Source organism: Ctenopharyngodon idella, chromosome 18 (assembly GCF_019924925.1).
Source record: "Ctenopharyngodon idella isolate HZGC_01 chromosome 18, HZGC01, whole genome shotgun sequence".
Classification (NCBI taxonomy): domain Eukaryota; kingdom Metazoa; phylum Chordata; class Actinopteri; order Cypriniformes; family Xenocyprididae; genus Ctenopharyngodon; species Ctenopharyngodon idella.
Window position 1 is genome coordinate 21,531,968 of NC_067237.1, and position 21,348 is coordinate 21,553,315.

Genomic DNA, 21,348 nt, shown 5'->3' on the forward strand with positions numbered 1-21,348 from the left:
ATGATAAAGCCAAGATTCATCAGGCTCAAACTGTGAAAGAATTGTTGGGAAGGAGCATGAAGAATCATTTTCACACATAAATTGGCACTTCTGAGTCCAGACCTTAAATTCATTGAAAATCTTTGGGATGTGCTGGAGGAGACTTTACAGAGTGCTCACCTCTTGCATTGTCAATACAAGATCTTGACCAAAAATTGATGCACCTCTTGATGGAAATAAAATCATTTTCAAGATTTTCAATGAATTTAAGGTCTGGACTCAGAAGTGCCAATTTATGTGTGAAAATGATTCTTCATGCTCTTTGAGCCTGATGAATCTTGACATTGTCATCCTGGAATATGGCCATGTTGTGTCTTCCTACATGGTTGTTTAAGAAATGAAAAGCTACACACTCCATCTTTAAGGGTTGAAAGAACCATTGCCAAACATATAACATGCTAGAAACAGTAATCACTGCAATAATGATCCAGTCATAGACTCTTAAGTATTTGCCTATTGGCAGTATATATTAATGGAAGAAACAATAATAAAATAATACAAAAGACAGACATCATTTGCTCATGGATGTGTATTTTAATAAAAATAATTCTGTCAAAATTAAATGAGTACAATATTTCTTTATGTTTCCAGTACATAGGTATGTATTTTTTTCTTTTTCTTTTTTAAATTGTTTTTCTTTTTTATGTTGTTTTAAAGGTTTTTAAAGGTTCATGCTAAGTAGAGGGTAACTCATTTCACAACTGCTAAAAGAAAACTCAAATAAAATTAAAATCATAATAGAAGTAAATTGTGCACAGCTTGCTGTACTCCATTCCATTCATCCTGCTCCATTGTCTTTTGAAGCAGAAACATGACTAAGAAGACCTTGACAAAGATTTTGGCTACTTTCTTCCCTTCAATGTAATATGTATGTAGGTCCCTATTCAAAGCCAATATGACATTCTATGATGGATTATTTTAAAACGACAATATTCATTAGAGGTGGTTAGATTATGATGAGTTCCAAATCATATTTGGCATTAAAAAGCCGCCCCATGACAAAAGATCTACAACGTACAGGTCAGCAGAAGTATGAGTGCTTCTCTATAAACTGCCATTTTGTAACTCAAACATAAGTAAATAGTTACACAAGATGTCTCCATGCAACAAGATACCACCATTTAACAATCAAATTGACCCATTTAGTGGAGTAAAACTGTAAAAGAAGTTGACTTAGATCATTAGGGATGTGTAAAATGTCTGCCCCACAGAATCAGATTGACACAAACACTTCTAAAAACACATGGTGGGGCTCCAAACAATGTAATCTGTCATTGCCTATATTCATTATGTAACTCCAGAGTTGGGAAGGCTAAGTTTATTTTAGATATTGAGGAGCATGTGCAACTTTCCAGTGACCTCTATCTTCCACCAGATGATCTTCAGGTCAACCAAAATGGTTACTGCACTACACATACCTTCTGGTAAAATGCCTGACATGATACAACAAGCTAGACCGCACTGTCCTAAGAGTAAATGAGGTATAACTGAAAAGAACAAAAGCAGGTGTAGATATGGGAATGTAACAATCTCATGATGGCCAGCAGCAAAAATGTGGGGACTAAAAATCGGCTAAGCTACATTCAACATCACAGCGGCGTGCTGGCTGAGTGAAATGCTGGGTTGACATGGGATCGGTTGATAGTTTTTCCTTCATGGATGATCAGATTAAAAGAAAGAATGAAAAAACAGGCTGCTTACAGGAAAAAGTGCCTGAGCCAGTTAACATCACACTTACAAAGGCCAAGAAAAAGATTGTTAAAGGACATTGGGGAGGGAAGAACCAAAACAATTGCACTGAGAACAACAAAGAATTGCAATTTAAGGAGATGTTAGGTGCTAAATAAATACGTATTTTGTTTGCAAGTTTTCTGTTCATTTTTAGGAACGCTGGGTCAGTCAAAAGTTCATACTCTGTCCCTCCATTACTGAACAGGAGAGGTAGACGGATACAGTAATGCATCATGTGCATTAATTGAAGTACAGTGCATCCAATGGTAACAAAACTTGAACAACAGTACTCAACAGCCAATGAAACAACCAACAACAAAAGTTGAAACGGTGTCAGTCTGTAGTTATTAATCTAACAGGAGAACTATCAACACAGCGACACTATTCACATGGATATAAAACGTACAGACTTAGTATACGAAGTTAGTCTGCGAGCTTCAGTGGAGCTTCTCAGTAATCAAACTACTGACCTTAATTTTCTTTTGTCAAAAACTTTGCCTTTTTATTTGGTACAGCCACAAAAATTAGAAAACCACGTTGACTTCAATATATCTAACTTAAAAAAAGTGAAGGTTGACATTTGCATGATACCCACTGCTATAAAGATGGTAAAATCTTGGTAAAATAGATCCATTTAGGGCAAAGGTCTATGACTGAAAATATAATTCATCTACATTGGACCCAAAGGCAAGTCTGCGTCGTCACTGTGTGATTGTGTCTAATGAAACTCGTGCTGGTGCCTGAGATACTAAAGTAGCTTAAAAGGTGAGACGCTAGGAGCCATGCAATATCTCACCCTCTTTCACACACTTACTCCAATGAAAACATTGTAAGGTCGCCAAACTTCTGTATGCGCAAGTCCGAAAGGGGCAGCTAAGGTTGACCAAATAATTAAAAAAAAAAAAAATCTATTTGCTTGTACATAAAAAGGACCTGCTTTAAAACCCACAGAATTGTCTGGTGAAGCGACACCTGTTTCCGCAAATATCCCGCTCTGACGACCAAAAAACATTTGTCTAAATACCTGAGCTCTGACTGAGAAAAACCAGAGTGCGTAGCTCAAATTTTCAGTAGGAACTTACCATTATGTATATTGTTGATATGGTACGCTTGAAATACTATGCACTGAACTCACCCATGAAAAAAAAAAAAATAGTTTGGGAAGTTGATTTGTTTCAAAATGAGCACAACAAACGGACAAAATATAAACTAAAATAAAAATGACTAGATAAACAGAATAATTAATTATCTTTAAATAGTGTCACACAATTTGTATTTGATAATACTAATTTAAAAAGAAGCCTCTCTTCTCATGTTTCTATTCATTCTGCTCGGCTGCTTCTGGCAAACGGCAAGCGACACACCAATTCAAACGCATGTTCTCGTCGTGGCAACCAACTGGAAAGTCCTATTCGTAGCCGTCCTGAACATTGCCTGAGGGAAATACAAAAGTGTTATGTATTTAACATGGACAAAAGAAATACTGGGATATTTTGATAATTTAAAGTAAATAAATAAATAAACACATTTAGAAGGGAATGCAAATCTGCCAAATTTTATAATATACTGTATATATATATATATATATATATTTATTTATAATTAATTAATTAAATATTTTTTTCTGTGACTAGATAAATATACACAGAATAATTTGTTTACAGAATAATTTATTGCGATTAATCGCATCCAAAATAAAAGTTTGTTTACATAATGTGTTTTATGTATATTTATTAATTATTATCAATTATTACTATAATTATTATAATTATGTATATATGAATATACACACGTGACTTATTCACAATACAGCACTAGCCTCGAACAGCACTAGCTTCAAACAGCAACAGAAGTTACATTATTACGGCATTAGTTGGCAGTAAAGACTGTCTTTATGAGTGTGTCAGTCAGTAGCGAAGACTTTTATATTGAAAAGACTGAATTGTTGTGAACACGGAACAAGACGCAACTGACAAATGCTTTGACTAGCGCTGTCAGTCAAGGGAAAACCCCTTAACTGTTAAAAGGACAAGATATTGCAGCGGACATTTAAACAGATTTTTTATTATGAACATAGGACTGACCTGAAGGATAATGCTAAATCTGAATGCAGGTAATAAACTCGCCCACTCGATCTCTTTCATACAGTACTCTTCTACATAATACTGTAAGCTTCAATGAACAATATCAATTGAGAACATACAGTTTACGTTGCTAAGAGTGGTTGCTAAGGGTGTTGTGTAGTGATACACAGAACCGTTGGGTGAAGCGGTCATAGTCGTGTTTTATTGTGAATAAAACAGCTATTGACCAATCAGAATCAAGGACAGGAACTAACCGTTTTATAAATAATAATTATACACAGTAAACACACATATATTATGTAAACACAAACTTTTATTTTGGATGTGATTAATCGCGATTCATTTTTTGACAGCACTACAAGGAATGGAAACTGAAGTTATACTGAATTAAAATAAAAACAAAACTAAAACTAATCATTTTCCAAAAATGCAAATGAAACACTAACTGGATTTTAAAACTAACTAAAACTACACTTAAATTTCAAATCAAAATATTGTGTAAAAACCAGCAAAATTTTCCAGACTATATTTACCTTGGTGCTCTCACCTGGACTGGTGCTAGTGCAAAAAGTTGTCGACTCTGGCGAAGGAGCAGGAACCAGAGCGAACTCTGGCCATCAGCTGCACGCACTCGGTGGCCTGACCCAGAGCCAGCATGAGAGGTGGCTGTTTGGGCAGATTCTGAGACTCTAAATGACGGAAAAGATCACAGATATAAAGCCATTACAGCTATTAAATAAGTAGGAATGATCATAACAACTTGTGGCTATGTTTCAGGGCCATTACAAGCTCATTTAACTACCTCATGTTACTGTGGCCACATTTAAATAACGAGGCCTACATAAGTGCTCGTGTTCACATGGTGTATTTATGTGTGATCTCAGCCAGCCAAGCAGTCTTACCCAGAATAGCGCTGTTGAGAGCGGAGCAGATCGCCTCTCTTTGCATGGGGTCCAACTGCTGGCCCACGGGGCAGTTCCAGGGGTCCGAGTACGCCAGCAGACTGAATGCATCCTGAACACACAAACACACACACTGGCGAGTGGGCACAAAGAATGTAAGAGCACTGCTACCCACAAGGCTAATCAACTTTCCACTTCAAATGTGCAGGAACAAACAAGAGGCAGAGGAGTTGAACAGATGACTTTGTATGCATGCAATATGACTAGTCTAAACAGACCACTTCACCAATATTTAATATAAAACTCAACAATCAAGCTGACATTTTATGAATTGCACAAAATCACCATAACAGCTTTTTCCAATGTTGTCTGTTCAAACATCCACCTATTCATCACATTCTCAAACCTATCTTCCTCTTTCCCTCCATACCTGCAGCATCTTTTTGTGAGTGGCATTCTTGCCGTACTGGCGGCAGAGCTGCTCGCTGAGGGCCTGAAGCTCTCTGCCGAACTGGATCATTCTCTCTGTGGCCGCCTGGTTTCCTCCGCACAGCTGTCTGGAGCTGCAGCTGTCATCTAGGGGAGCAAATAAATTGCAATGACACCCCAGAAAGCAGACATGTTTGCAGCTATAATTGCACAGTGGACGTAGGTATTGTGGTCGAACAAACTGCTTTAATATAGTACTGCTGGGAAATCTTGCCTAGTATTGTTTTATTAATTTGAGGCTATGTTTAATAAACCAGTTAAACTACTGGGAATGTAAATATTGCCAAATATTAATATAATATAATATAATATAATATAATATGCAATTTAATCTTGTGTTGGCAAAGCTGAATTTTTAGCATCATTACTCAAGTCTTCATGATCCTTCAGAAATCATTCTAATATAATATTTGGTGCTCAAGAAACATTTCTTACTATTATTATTAACAATGTTGAAAACAGTTTTGCTGCTTAATATTTTTGTGGAAACTGTAATACTTGTAATACTTTCAATTCTTTGATGAATAGAAAGTTCAAAAGAATAGCTTTTACTTAAAACAGAAATCCTTTGCAACATTATAAATTTGTGGTGTAACGGTTCAAATTACTCACGGTTCGGAATGTATCACAGTTTTAGGGTCACGGTTTCGGTACGGTTCGGTATGAGCTATGTTCAGGGAAATAAGAACTACTGTCAAATAAAAATAAAGAAAATAAGAACAAATAATCAAACTACAAGCAATAGCACAAATAAATACAATAGAGCAAAGACAAAAATAAACAGTGCTTTTTTAGGTTTTTCAGGTAGGTCCAACAGTATTTTTCAGGTACAGAAATTGAATAAAGTTATTAAATGTAAAATAATTGCATTGCATATAATCTTCACTGTATAAATTAAATAAAGATTAATCCTTATTAAAATTATTCAGTCATGAGCAGAGAGTAATTTGTCACTTGTTGTTTGATTAAGAAAAACAGGAAGAATATTAGGCTGCTGTCACTTTAAGACATAATGCACGCATCCAATATACTGATACTGTACACATTAGTTTTCATTCTCGACTGTTTACGATCACTTGACATAACTGACTATGTTTACTAGGATACTCGCCAAGATGGGCATGTTTTGTATATAATTTTAGTGCAAATTTGTCCATTCAAGCGCAAGAAGACTTGAAAGAGAACTCTGTTTAGAATTCGCACGCTGTCTGAGACACAGCTTTCCGTGTGCGCGCACAAAACTTCTCACACTGTGCGTGCAAGTTATCTTTCACGTGTTTTTGTGCTTGAATGTTTAAATTGGCAAGGCTTAAAACATGCAAATTATAAACTTTCGTAACAATGCAACACTGGCCCGATCGGGACAGTGACAGTTCCGTCAACCGTCCCGACCATCTTTGATGCAGGCCCCGGGCTAGCATCATGATCGACTGGTCATGTTCGAGCATACGGCACTCGCATCGAACATAGTTCACAAAGAGTGACTGTTTTGTCCACGAGTAGCCAGAATGTTCCCATACAGGAGATTTACTGTATATGATGCAGTCAGCAGCTCTATCAGCAGCTTGTCTCCTTCGTTTGCCATGCTGAACTGCAACACGCCAACACTGTAATGTCAGCAACAGATTTACATACTAACAGTTAATTGGACAGCTACTCTCACGTGAAACGCATGCAAAGCATATCCATTGACAGAAACATACATCCGTTTTCTTTAATAAACCATATTATAGATGCGTCATCAGAATTGACATTAACCGCGGTGCAAGTGTGTGCTGAAACATGGATGGAGAACGGTTTGATATTTTACCGTGAACCGTTACACCCCTATTATAAATGTCAATTTAATGCATCCTTGCTGAATAAATGTATTTCTTTCAAAAAGATTAATATAATATAATATAATATAACATAACATAATATAATAAAAAAAAGTCCTCCATCTAATAGTGACTAAAATGTTTTTTTTAATCCATCTGAACCATTTTCTCAAACCAAAGTGAAAATCAAATGCCTGAAAGCAACCCAAGAAATGGAGAGAAAAAAAAAAAGGAAGAAAATTGGGTGCTACACACTCTTACCAAAACTTCACAACCACTAAATATCACACTCTCTCTTTGTAACCTTGGAGAAAAACATTTAATGGGCTGAATAATAGAGGAGCTCAATTTAGCAGCTCTCAAGGGGGAGATAGACAGAGCAGAGAAAGAACTAGTCACATAAGAAAGAAGAATGAAAAAGGTATAAGAAGAATAAAAATAAAGCATTTTTAAAAAGGCATTGAATATGATGTTGAAATTCCTGCATGTGTGTTGTACCTGCTACTCCATTGCCAACACTGCTGTCATCCGCCTGTAGGATTTCCTGGTGTTTGTATGTGCCATTCATAATGCGAGTTGAGCTTTCTGTCACACCATTGCTGTAATGTTCTGCCTCAATCTCCATCTCACTATCACTGTCAACACACAAAAATACACAGTCAACAGCAGAGTTGGTCTCTCGAGAATGTAATACACAATAAATTTATATGCTTGGCCTTGCTTGGATACAATGGCATATTTTGTTTTTCTGTCTGGCTCAAAGTCACAATCACTAACCCAAAGAACACCACCACACACCTAGTCTCCTGGTTGCTGGTGGCACTGTGTGGCTGGGACTTGGTGGAGTCAGTAGAGTTGGACTCTGAGTAATTGACGGAGGAGGGAGAGGAGGATGGAGAGGAGGAGGCGGAGCTTACGCCTGTGTATTTGTTGTGGCTCTTATTTTTGTTAGGAGGGGTGACCCCGTTACTGCATGTGGGACTGTCTGCTCCTGAGTCATGAGGAGGGAAGGAAACAACAAGAACTATCTTAAGAAACAGCATGAATGAAAGTGCTTTATTTGAATTGTGAGTTACATAATCCACCCAACTGCAGTACAGGTGAAACAAGTGATTCAACAAACCATGTGGTTCCACATCTTTTATGAATGTGTTCTCTTCAAGATATTACTCATGATTAGACCCACACAGAATCTACGCCCACAGAATTCTGAATTTAAACATCTGTTCTACACATCCCTCAACTCTTGGGTTTTGGTTTAACTTTTTTGGTTTAACTTTCTTTCTTTCTTCAGTCGAAAAAAAATGAAGGTTTTTGAGGAAAACACTCCAGGATTTTTCTTCATATAGTGGACTTCAACAGCTACCAACAGGTTGAAGGTCCAAATTGCAGTTTCAATGCAGCTTCAAAGGGCTCTACACGATCCCAGCCAAGAAATAAGGGTCTTATCTAGTGAAACGATCAGTCATTTTCAAAAAATAAAAATCCATATAATTTTCTCGTCTTGCACTGCTCTGAAACACACATTACGTAATCACGTTGGAAAGGCCAGCGTGATGTAGGCGGAAGTACCGTGGTAAAGCGAAAAACTCCATCTCATTTTCTTCTCCAACTTCAAAATCGTCCAACACTGTTGTTTTAACTTTTTTTTTTTTTTTTGTAAAGGCTGTTTGACTTAGTCTTCGCATGTTCACTTTATAAACACTTGCTCGGAACTTCCGCCTACAACACGCGTGACCTTTCCAACGTGATTACGTAATGCGTGGCGCATCATAGAGCAGTGCAAAAATTTTGCATTTTTGCTAAAAAAGTATATTATTTTTTGTATTTTTTTTTTTTAGAAAATGGCAGATCGTTTCGCTAGACAAGACCCTTATTCCTCGGCTGGGATCATGTAGAGTCCTTTGAAGCTGCACTGAAACTGCAATTTGGACCTTCAACTCGTTGAACCTCAGTGAAGTCCACTAAATGGAGAAAAATCATGGAATGTTTTCCTCAAAAACCTTAATTTCTTTTTGACTAAAGAAACAAAGACATAAACATCTTGGATGACATGGGGGTGAGTAAATTATCAGGAAATTTTAATTCTGAAGTGAACTAATCCTTTAATGATTTCAGCTACTAAACAGATAAGTTACTATGTAGCTCAATCGAACATATTTGAAAATATTAGAACCATACTGCAGAATTATGTAGAATTATGTAAGTATTTGCAACACACATTTGTGACAAAACTTTTTAAAAAGTGTGGGCATGCTGAAGACAATTTAACTTCCATAACATTGTTTTTTCCATACTATGGAAGTCAATGAGGTCCATCAACTGTTCGGCTTTCGACATTCTTCAAAATATCTTCTTTTGTGTTCAGCAGAAGAAAGAAATTCATACAGGTTTGGAACAACATGAGGGTGAGTAAATGATGACAGAATTTTCATTTTTGGGTGAACTATCCCTTTAACAGAAACTTTGTAGATAAAGACTTTGGTAAATGGGTGAACCACAAAAATTGTCAATAAATATGACCTCAAAATAAATAAAATAATATAATAAAAACAATATTTTGCAAAAAAACTAAGCCTATTTTTAGGAGCATTACGAAGACCTCAAATGTATCAAAAGCCATGGGTACTGATTTTGTTTTGCCTGTATATGTTTTTTTTTGACTCCCAAAGTGATAGCAGCCATTGACTTGCATTACATATATCACCAAGGACAATAGTGTCAGCTATAAATCTTCTTTACTGTTCTACTGAAGAAAAAAAGACACCTACATCTTGGATGGCCTGAGGATGAATAAATTAACAGCAAATCTTCATTTTTGGGTGAACTATCCCTTTAATGGCCCTAAATTGCTTCGTATTCCCAAGAAATATAATTTCTTATTTTTTTCTATAGATTCTGGGTTGAAACGTGACATTTTTTTCCCATGAGATTCACCTCAAAAAACAGCATTCAAGTGCTAAAAAATATTTTAAGCAACACTGAAGATGTTAGTGTGGAGTGTGCGTGTTACCTGTGCTGTGCAAGTGAGCGTTGGTGGCTCCATGCCGGGGGCTCAGGTTGGGGGAGCCGGGATAGCTGTCCTGTGATTTAGGAGAGCGGACACTAAAGCACCGTACCTCACTATCTGTACCATTCACCATCTCCACAAACTGTCGACACCTGAGGAAGGGCAACAAAAATCACTGTTACACAAGCAAGATCTCACACACAAATACACACCCACTTCAGACCTGCCAATCAATTAAAATGTCTGTCAACCAAGGCTTCTGTTAGCCATTATGCCTACTGACTGACACTGTCAGCTCAGCAATCCATTAAACTGTCTGCTTGTCATTCAACTGTTATCCATCACAGAGAAAGAGAGAGGAGTCAGCTGTCACTGCTTCCTTCCCACACATCCTGGCACTATTCCCACAGCAGCATCTGACATCTGATGACATCCAACAGTGCAATTAAATAATAACACACATGCACCTCCATGTAAGGATTTATTTTAAGACTTTTTATTGCTTGTGATCTAAAGAACAGGGACATCATGTTTTCAATGCATGACAAACAGTTTTTAAAGCCTAAGACCAGAAGTCTAATTCACATTAAGCATTAAAAAAATAATAATAATAATTTTATTTTTATACTTATATTTTATTTCATTTTGAATAAAACAAAGAACATAGTTGCCAGAATTCGCTGAATACAAGGGATAATTCATAATGCTTGATTATTTTGTCCAATAACAGAGATTTTGAACACACTACTGTTCAAATATTGGGGGTTGGTAAGATTTTTTTTAATGCTTTTGAAGTCTCTTATGCTCACCAAGGCCGCATTTATTTGATTAAAAATACAGTAAAAACAACAATTTAAAATAATTATTTTTTATTTGAATATATTTTAAATTGTAATTCATTCCTCTGATGTCAAAGCTGAATTTTCAGAAGCAAGTCTTTCAGTGTCACATGACCCTTCAGAAATGATCCTAATATGCTGATTTGCTGCTCAAGAAACATTTCTTATTATTATTATTATGCTGAGAACATTTGTGGAGCTTAATATTTTTTGTGGAAACTACGATACATTCTTTTAAGATTGTGTAGATTTTAAGATGTCTTTACTGTGACTTTTGTACACTAATAGAGTGCAACAGTCGAGTTCTCGGAAGTAAACTCCATTCATTTTCTCCATAGGAAAATTATGTTGTAATGAAAACCTATAAAGCTTTAAAGACAAACTTACTGTAAGTTACAAGGTTGTTAATTGATTGTATTTGCTTCTGTTGAAGACGTCAGCCCACATTATTTTTAAAATAATCATGTTTAGCAGCAGAATTTGTGGTGAAAATCTACATTACCCATGATGCTGTACAGAAAATTCCACCAATCAGAGAATCAAAACAAGCGAAACTTGCTAAAAGATCGTTAGCTCCACCCACTCCAATGAAGCACCACAAATGACATGATGAAGTCTCCTTACGCTCTCAAAATACTTAAATATTTGAATATATATGCATATTATACTATTTTTTTACATACATACACATATATATACATATATATATATATATAATTTTAAAGTAGTAGTTTTAAATTTCTCCATCGTTTTTAGTTTGATTATGCTGTTCACAGTGCTTCATGGGATTGCAGTTTTTTCTATCACTAAAGCTAGTTTTCTATTTTTTTTTTAAATTTCAGATAAAAATTTGTAATGTTATAATTCACCTTGTAGCCGGTTGGCTTTGATCATGGCTTTAAAACACTTTAACAAAGACTTTTTAAAAATCCTTATGGGAGAAATGAACGAAAAAAAAAAAAAAAATCCAACACCGCTGAAAAAAAGTGGACTGCTGCTGCACTCTATTCCCATCTCTGGCAGCCAAAATCAAGACTAACCATTTTTCCCCATTTACTCTACCTTTTGTCAAAGTAGATAAGTAAGCCTTTCCATTTCTTTAACTTCAGCTATTATTTGCAACCACTGATTTTAGTAGGTGGATCTTCAAATTGCATGTAATTTAAAAGACAATGTTTCCCTTAAAATCTCTCAGGGACATAAATATTCAGGAGTATGGTCTGCGTAATGCATTATAAAAAACATCCACAATTCAACAGGGTAGCTGACGCATGACTTGTAAGCATTACTAGAAAAAAAATTTAAAAGGCAGCTCATTTTCAACCTTACGCAACAGTATGACTAATCATATCAGAAGCAGCTCAGACCAAAGCAACCATGACCCTCTTTTCACCCTGTGTGTGCTTTTGCTATGAAGACGCATAACAAAAAAAGAGCCTCATTCATCAGAATGACTACAGGGCACTATAAAAACCGTCATTCTGTATGACACTGAGTAAAAGATTGCCCTAATCTCAGGCTATGCGTTTTCTGAGTACGCTTGCATTATGAAATCCATACCAGAATGCTGTGGATGTTCATACGCAACTGAGCTCTACTGATCCCCAGAGAAGAAAACACATTTTTCACCTTGCTTCAGGTTAAGCAATTCCTCTTGATCCATTCCACACAAAGTGGCACAACACATGGTTCTCCTAGTCTGGTAGACAAACTCACTTCAACATGAAGAGTAAATTGGGGTTGTGTTCTAGGAGTCCGGGGTACAACTGCTGTGTTGCGTCAATGGCTTCTCCAACACGTCCCGCCAATACCAGCTTCTGTATTCCTGGAAGCACAAAGAAGCAAATGAGATGAAGAAATTACAGGTGTGTTTTGCTCTTGTTTTTGTTTAAAAGGTCATATCATACATTTTTAATCACTCAATCGCTCTCCCTGAGGTCTACTTAGAATGTTAGTAAAGTGTTTTGAACATTCATAATTTATTTTTATGATAATGTTCCTTTTCTCTGACCTTTTAAATAAGTGTTTTATTACTACTGTGCCTTTAAGACTTCTATGTAAATGCCCTTTTCACATGTAAAAGGATAAATGGTGCTTACAAGCTGAGGGTTTGCTGCCAATGTAGTTTTTGAATGCTCCATTTATCTATAACAGCCTCTTTGCAAAGCCTGAAGTACATTGTGACAGGTTCACAAAACAGTGCACAATGAAATATGTGGCTCAAACTGTTAAGATCCTTAAAAAAATAAACTTCAGCCATTCATTTCTAACAGTGGGATCTTTCAGTAGGATATGCAGAGCGGTAGGTGCTACACACACACACACACACCTGAGGAAAAGCACAAGGTTGGGAGAACTGTATACACTTTTTTTGTTCTTATTTTGTTAAGGAATTATAGTATCAATCCTACTTCTTTCTTGTTACCTGAAATGATTAGGATTTTAATCCAAGGGTTTCTTTTAGATTCAAATGACACTTCCATAGACTTTGCCTTTCTTTGTGGGGAAAATTATATACAATATTTAAAGGATTAGTTCACTTAAAAATGAAAATTACCCCAAGCTTTACTCACCCTCAAGCCATCCTAGGTGTATATGACTTTCTTCTTTCTGATGAACACAATCTGAGTTATATTAATAAATATCCAAGCTTTATAATGGCAGTGAACGGGAAACAACAAGTATGAAGCTCAAGAAAGTGCATCCATTCATCATAAACGTACTTCACACGGCTCTGGGGGGGTTAATAAAGGCCTTCTGAAGCGAAGCGATGCATCATTTATGTTTTTTTCGTAATTTGAATATGGAAGGCATAGGGTGTAGCGTAAGCGTTTTGAACTGCAAGAGGCATTACACTTTCTTTGTAAATTAAATATGGAAGGCGGTCTGGCGGAAGCTAGATATTTTATTTTATAACTTGTTAAAGCTGCAGTCCGTAAGTTTTGCCTCTTTGTCGCCATCTCTGTTTGAAACCTGCAATTGCAGTTGTTTGTGGAATTATTATCTGTACGTGCATTGTGCCTTGGCACGGCTCCTCAGTGCGGATGAATCTAATGTTTGATGTCAATCACTACATCGGTGTGGATACTGTACTTTGGAATCACAGACTGTAGTCTTGAAGTATGACCAAAGTAAGAATTTAACAGAAAATGTCATCTGAACAAGTAAGTAACATGTCTGCCACTTTTGTTCTGACCAACTGAGGGAAAAAACAAAAAACAAAAAAAACATTACATTAAATCGCACTGCCAATGGTGATTAAATCTAATGATCGCTTAGCTCGGATCACGTCAAACTGTGCAAATTATTATTACGGTTATACTTTCTCAAATTGTTAATGTTAACAACATCTGCATTGTGTGACTATGTGTAGGCTATTTAGTGTGTATTAGCATTACCTATAGATCTAATTCATTCATAGAACTACATTAATTTGTCATACCATACAATCCGCCATCAAAATGATAAGTTTAATTATTGCTGCTGCTGTGAGAAAAGGCTATAAATGATCCTCCTCACATGCGATGTAGTGTACTAGCTGGGACTCATTCTTTAAGTATACAGACGTGACGCAATGATGCAAAGACAAATGGCGACATGCTCGAATTTCCCGCGGAAACCCACCAATACCACCCAAATTATAAAACTTTATTACAAGCTTACCGTTGTGAAGCTAAGGAGATAGTTTTGAACACTGGCTGGTTATGTACTTGCTCAAAAATTGGTTTTGGATAATTTTTAACCCAAAAAAGTTACGGACAGCAGCTTTAAATATGGATATTTTTTATACACCAACTCATCTCTTTGCTTCAGAAGGCCTTTTTTAACCTCCCGGAGCCGTGTGGTGTACGTTTATGATGGATGGATGCACTTTCTTGAGCTTTAAACTCGTTGCCCCCGTTCACTGCCATTATAAAGCTTGGACACGTCAGGATATTTATTAATATAACTCAGATTGTGTTCATCAGATAGAAGAAAGTCATATGCACCTAGGATGGCTTGAGGGTGAGTAAATATTCGGGTAAATTTCATTTTAAAGTGAACTAATCCTTTAATGCATCTCATGGCTTATACTGAAAAGCTAATTTCAACAAGATTTATCAAATTTAATTGTTGCCAGTGTGAGATAACCAATTATGGTAACATTAAATATTCATGGTGTTAAATCAAAAGCGCTTTTCTATAATTTTACATTAACTGAGAAATTGATAAAATATTCATAGCCCAGTGTCCAAAAAAAGCAATGGTGTTGCTTAATCAGTAAAATGTGAAGTTCCTCATAACAGCAAGATTTTCCTACCCAAACCACAAACGACATGGGAAGATCTGTTTAACTCATCACCAGCGTTACAAATACATTCATTCCGCCATATATTCATTCAAATCATAAACATCCATTTATTTTTAGCTAAACTAGTTGACTTTGATTGAGTACTCACTCTGTCTGTTTTTTATTGAGGTTTGGTCCTCTTGGATCATGGTCTCTGTGGCTCTGGCAAATGCCATTGCTGTGGCACAATACCCATGATGCACCAGGTAGCTGGACACCATACTACAGATATAAACATTAAAAGGTTAATATGGAAAACAGGAATCACAAATTAGCCAAAGGCTGATTAGCAGCGTGACATGCATTACAAACTACAGCAAACAGAAGTAGATGTTTTTATCAATATTGTGACTGCTGAATTTATTTTCAGGTGACTGGCTGCTCACTTCTGCAGAACCGCCTGCCAGTCTCCCAGTCTTTCTCCGATGGGGAAGCGGGCGATCATGCTGTGGATCTTGGCCCTCCATTCGCTCATGTAGTCCTCAATGTCAAACACAAAAGGCTGTTGGCCAAAATTAGCATCTACTATCTCCCCTGGAGTTTGCAGCCCTACTGTGGGGTACAGGTTAGGCTGAAATGAGAGACAGAAAAAGAGAGCTGAGAGACTGCTTAGAAGGTCTCCACCTTTCTCCGTCAGTAATTCTCAGCAGGAATCCTTCGGTCACACTTTAACTGGCAGAAGCATAAATCCTCATCTGAGCTCATGATTGGCCTATGCCACGCTATCAATCTGTTACAGGTATTCATTTAGCACATGCGGAGGGACTTACAAATGAGGAACGCTATAATACAAGTGATTCATCCTAAGGGGAGAGTAATATGTGAAGTGCTGCAATACGAAGATCCAAAAAAGTACAAGCTAGCACAGAGATACAGGCATGATGGAAGACTCAACGTGGAAAATAAAAGTATCAAGATGAGGAGACGATATAGGTGTAAAGTTACATCCAAAATCTGAGATGATTTTTCAAATAAACTTTATTTCCATTTTCAGCTGTTCAATGTGGTCTCAGGCTCATTTAAGAACAGTGTTATTACATTATTTAAGTATAGCATTTATTAATATTTCAAATTAGCTTTTATTTGTATGTTTTCAATTTTCATTTTCATTTTAGTTTAAGTAATTTTATGTGCTTTTGTCATTTTTATTAATTTGTTTATATTTCTATATAGCTTTAATTTATTTTTATTTCAGTTTCAGTAATTTTCGTACTTCAGCTTCAAACTTATTTGTTAGTTGTCAAGACAACAAGAATATTTATTTAAAGTTTTTCATCTGATATTTGTGACCCTGGACCACAAAACCAGTCATAAGGGTCAATTTTTTGAAATTGAGATTTATACATCAAGCTTTCCATTGATGTATGGTTTGTTAGGATAGGACAATATTTGTCTGAGATACAACTATTTGAAAATCTGGGATCTGAGGGTGCAAAAAAAAAAAAATCAAAATATTGAGAAAATCGCCTTTAAAGTTGTCCAAATGAAGTCCTTAGCAATGCATATCCACTCACAAAAATACATTTTTGATATATTTACGGTAGGAAATTTACAAAATATCTTCATGGAACATGATCTTTACTTAATATCCTAATGATTTTTGGCATAAAAGAAAAATCGGTAATTTTGACCCATGCAACTTATGACTGGTTTTGTGGTCCAGGGTCACATTTATATTTTATATTATTTCAGTTATTGATTTTTAAAAATATTTTTTTTAGTTTTAGATTTCACTGTTTGAGAGAGGTCTGTGTGCTTTACTTACTGGCAGATCTGTGAACGCCACACCTGGAAGAACACAAAAAATATCAGAACTGCTTAGTATTGTGGATTCAGAGAATCCATAAGAAAGATATTGAAAACTTTAACTTGAGCCACTAATTGATTTCTAATGATTTAAGCATTAATAAGATTTATGTTTGAATCATTTTCCATTAAATTATTACCTAAACTGTGCCCATTCTTGGTGTAAAAGCATGTGTTATTGATGAGGTTCACGCAGCAGCCAATGACGTCACCCGTTGTGAAAGTTGGGCCATACGGTTGGCCGGTCCCTGAGGAACAAAAGGAGTGTCCGTCGTCCCCATGATAACCATAGGAGTGCTTGTCCCAGCCTAGGGTGAGAGAGAAATTCGGCAATTAAAATCGGCAGCACTTGGATGCAAAAACTGCATTCTTTGTTTTGACATTTTGGGGGAATCTGTGGAATCCTGTAAAGTGGATTTAAATAGACTTTTATTGAAAGCATGAAAGCATTATCAGACCAAAATATGTAATAATCAAAGATGCATGGTATATGTAGAAATTTTTCAATTGTTTTGCACCTATGTAGAAATCTTCTAAGTTAGGAGGGCACAGATTTCACATGCTAATAAGGAATCTTGTTTCTGCCTCTGTACTGATATTCACAGCCGATCCTAAGCCTGCAGCGTTTGATATGCCATCTGGTCTACAGCATCATAAAATACTGCTTCTTAAATAAATTATGAGCACCATTCTCATAATTGTGCTGAAAAGAATATGTGGTTGACCCACGCAGGGTGGGCAGAAGGACCCTGGGACAAAATTATAAGTGCGGGACCAATTATCAACAACAATACTGTGATCAGTAAAACAAAAAGCATTTGAATTGTAATTAATAAGACACTGTGTAAAAAAACAGTAATGCATCGCTCAAAAGTCAGAAAATTCCTGTTTATTTTTACATATCTGCCGTCAGACAGTCTGAATGGGTTTGAGACGTCATTGCCATAACGCATTGCTACAGGTTTGTGTCTTGCTTTGGACTTGACTGACAGACTGGCATTCTGACACTGCTCGTTTGCTTACCACTATTCACTCAACATAGTTTTGTTGTGATTACTTCTCTCAAAGTAAAAATAAAATACAAGTTTATGTCAGTAGTTGCATACTCATAACTGTGACCACAAAGTCTTTTTACAAAAGTGATCAAGAACTGCGGACTGTATATGGCTCTCAGTGATTGCTAGTGAGTAGATTCAATTAAAAATTCACATATTACATATTCAAAAATATTACAGAAGTGAATAATCATCCATGCCTGTTTGTCATGTATAATACACCAACAATTTGTGGTGTGGCACAACAAGCTCAAATTTCATTGGACAATGTGAAGTGGAGTGGTAATTTCCCAGGCATCCTCAAACGGAAGGTGGAGGAGCGCAAGGTCTCTAACTTCCACCAGCTCCGTGATGTCGTCATGGAGGAGTGGAAGAGGACTCCAGTGGCAACATGTGAAGCTCTGGTGAACTCCATGCCCAAGAGGGTTAAGGCAGTGCTGGAAAATAATGGTGGCCACACAAAATATTGACACTTTGGGACCAATTTGGACATTTTCACTTAGGGGTGTGTTCACTTTTGTGGCCAGTGGTTTAGACATTAATGGCTGTGTGTTGAGTTATTTTGAGGGAACAGCAAATTTACACTGTTATACAAGCTGTATGTACACTCACTACTTTACATTGTAGCAAAGTGTCATTTCTTTAGTGTTGTCACATGAAAAGATATAATAAAATATTTACAAAAATGTGAGGGGTGTACTCACTTCTGTGAGATACTGTGTGTATATATATATATATATATATATATATATATATATATATATATATATATATATATATATATATATATATATATATTATAGTGACAGATGGCCCTTTTTACATTTGAGCCCCTGCCTCTAAAGAACTCGCTGTACGTCCTTGAGGCCCAGCAAAAATGCACTTATTGCCTCCCGCCCGACGATGTTATCTTTCCAGCTGTTCTGAAAAACTGGATTTACCCCAGTTAGGGGTTTTTATAACAACATGACAAAACTGTCCTTTAAAGGCTTCGTAAAGGCTTTGGGCAGCTGGACAAGCCTGTGTGTGAATTTTACAGGACTATTTGAACAATTCAGTAAGATTCGCACTGCCTCAAACCACCAAGACGAGGAGTCTGCATACCTCACTGACTGGGCTGAACTGACTCAAAACTTGTATGCATGTTGGCAGACAATTATGATTAGTACATGATAAAAATGGTATTGCGTAAGCAATTATATTTATAGTCACTATGTGAAACTGAGTAAACAAGTGCATTCTGTGAATGACAGACTGAACAGATGCAAAAAGAATAAAAAAATGAGGAAGTAAGGCAGTGGCCATTGGGGGCTTGTTGTGTGGTATTAGATTAATCTGCAGAGCAGAGCGGGCAGGGATATTACTCCTAAAGCAGAGCTCAGTGTTCCCTTCATGCTAATGAAATGGGCAGAACTCCAGTATGGGATCAGAGACACGGAGGTCAGCGGGGCGTGTAAAACCATTACACTCAAACTGCACACATACCCACACACGCAAACATACGATGCACCATATATCCTCATAAGAAATCTCACATGACTTGAATTGATTTAACTGTTTTGGAATCATGAGATGTCTAGTTATCTGCAAAAGGCAAGTGAACTATAGAGAAAAAAAAAAAGAGAGATATTAGAAGTGAGCATAAATATATAAATATAAATGATCTATATCTATATATAGATAGATACACTACCAGTCAAAAGTTTGGAAACATTACTATTTTTCATGTTTTTGAACGAAGTCTCTTATGCTCATTAAGGCGGCATTTATTTCATAATAAATACAGAAAAAACAATAATATTGTGAAATATTATTACAATTTAAAATTATGGTTTTCTATTTTAATATACTTTAAAATATAATTTATTTCTGTGATGCAAAGCTGAATTTTCTGCAGTGTCACATGATCCTATGATTTGATACTCAGTTATTATCAATGTTGAAAACAGTTGCGTTGCTTAATATTTTTTTGGAACCTGTGATACTTTTTTTCAGGATTCATTGATGAATAAAAGGTTAAAAAGAGCAGGATTTATTCAAAATATAAATCTTTTCTAACAATATAAATCTTTACTATCACTTTTTATCAATTTAACACATCCGTACTTAATAAAAGTATTAATTTCTTTCAAAAAAAAGAAAGAAAAAAAAAAAAAAAATTACTGACCCCAAACTTTTGAACGGTAGTGTATATTGTTACAAAAGATTTCTATTTTAAATAAATGCTGATATTTTTAACTTTTTATTCATCAAAAAGTCCTGAAAAAGTATCACAGGTTATAAAATAATATTAAGCAGCACAACTGTTTCCAACATTGGTAATAAATCAGCATATTACAATGATTTCTGAAGGATCATGTGACACTGAAGACTGGAGTAATGATGCTGACAATTCAGCTTTGCGTCACAGAAATAAATTATATTTTAAAGTATATTAAAATAGAAAACCATAATTTTAAATTGTAATAATATTTCACAATATTATTGTTTTTTTCTGTATTTATTATGAAATAAATGCAGCCTTAATGAGCATAAGAGACTTCGTTCAAAAACATTAAAAATAGTAATGTTTCCAAACATTTGACTGGTAGTGTATGTACACACACAAACATTTTATATATAAATGTATATATTTAAACATTTGTATAAGTTTGTCTATGTATGTATATTGTCTATGTAACTCTAGCACTAATTCAGAAACCTAAACTGAACATTTATTACAGCAGCCCAACTATAGGTCAAGGAAGCACCTACAACCAGAGAAAGAATATCCTGCTGTTGGCTGAAGGCTCCAAACTAACTAGAAAACACACTGGCCACCCTACATGCGTTTGTCTATATTTCCACTATATTCCAAAGCGCTCTGACAAAGGGTGGTTTAGGCAGAGAGCACAGGGGTCAATGAACACAATTTGTAGTCAGCACGCACATGCCGAATTGGCTAGATTGCTCCAAAGCATTTCAAAGGCATCAGGCACAGTGGAGAAGCTAACAAGCAATTGACAAAGTCACTTGATTGGTCAGAGGGCTCACAGGAGGGTGACATGAACCCAACTGTCCCCAAAACTCCTCTCTCAATCTTTGCATACAGGCCTTTCTATTATGCTCTTTTCTAATATACACCACTGTTCAAAAGTTTTGAACTTTCTATTTATAAAAGAATCCTGAAGAAAATGTATCACGGTTTCCACAAAAAACATTAAGCAGCACAACTGTTTTTAACTTTGATAATAATAAGAAATG

At 36.0% G+C, this 21,348-nt stretch overlaps 1 protein-coding gene across 3 annotated transcripts in view; it reads right to left on the reverse strand.

Moving 5' to 3' along the window:
* Positions 1 to 553: 553 nt before the first annotated feature.
* ranbp10 (RAN binding protein 10) overlaps positions 554 to 21,348 on the reverse strand; it is a 36,130-nt gene continuing 15,335 nt past the window's right edge. Inside the window, exons 4-15 of one of the 3 annotated variants that reach the window (XM_051870053.1) lie at positions 17,191 to 17,358; positions 17,010 to 17,032; positions 15,631 to 15,815; positions 15,354 to 15,466; positions 12,631 to 12,739; positions 10,079 to 10,227; positions 7,864 to 8,056; positions 7,564 to 7,700; positions 5,187 to 5,332; positions 4,757 to 4,868; positions 4,388 to 4,543; positions 554 to 3,204 (exon numbers count right to left, since the gene is read on the reverse strand). In XM_051870053.1, coding sequence (XP_051726013.1) covers positions 4,413 to 4,543; positions 4,757 to 4,868; positions 5,187 to 5,332; positions 7,564 to 7,700; positions 7,864 to 8,056; positions 10,079 to 10,227; positions 12,631 to 12,739; positions 15,354 to 15,466; positions 15,631 to 15,815; positions 17,010 to 17,032; positions 17,191 to 17,358 — 1,466 coding nt within the window. In that variant the 3' untranslated portion in view covers positions 554 to 3,204; positions 4,388 to 4,412. Of the gene's footprint in view, positions 3,205 to 4,387; positions 4,544 to 4,756; positions 4,869 to 5,186; positions 5,333 to 7,563; positions 7,701 to 7,842; positions 8,057 to 10,078; positions 10,228 to 12,630; positions 12,740 to 15,353; positions 15,467 to 15,630; positions 15,816 to 17,009; positions 17,033 to 17,190; positions 17,359 to 21,348 lie in introns of all 3 variants that reach the window. The other 2 variants (XM_051870052.1, XM_051870051.1) reach the window with 2 other exon arrangements.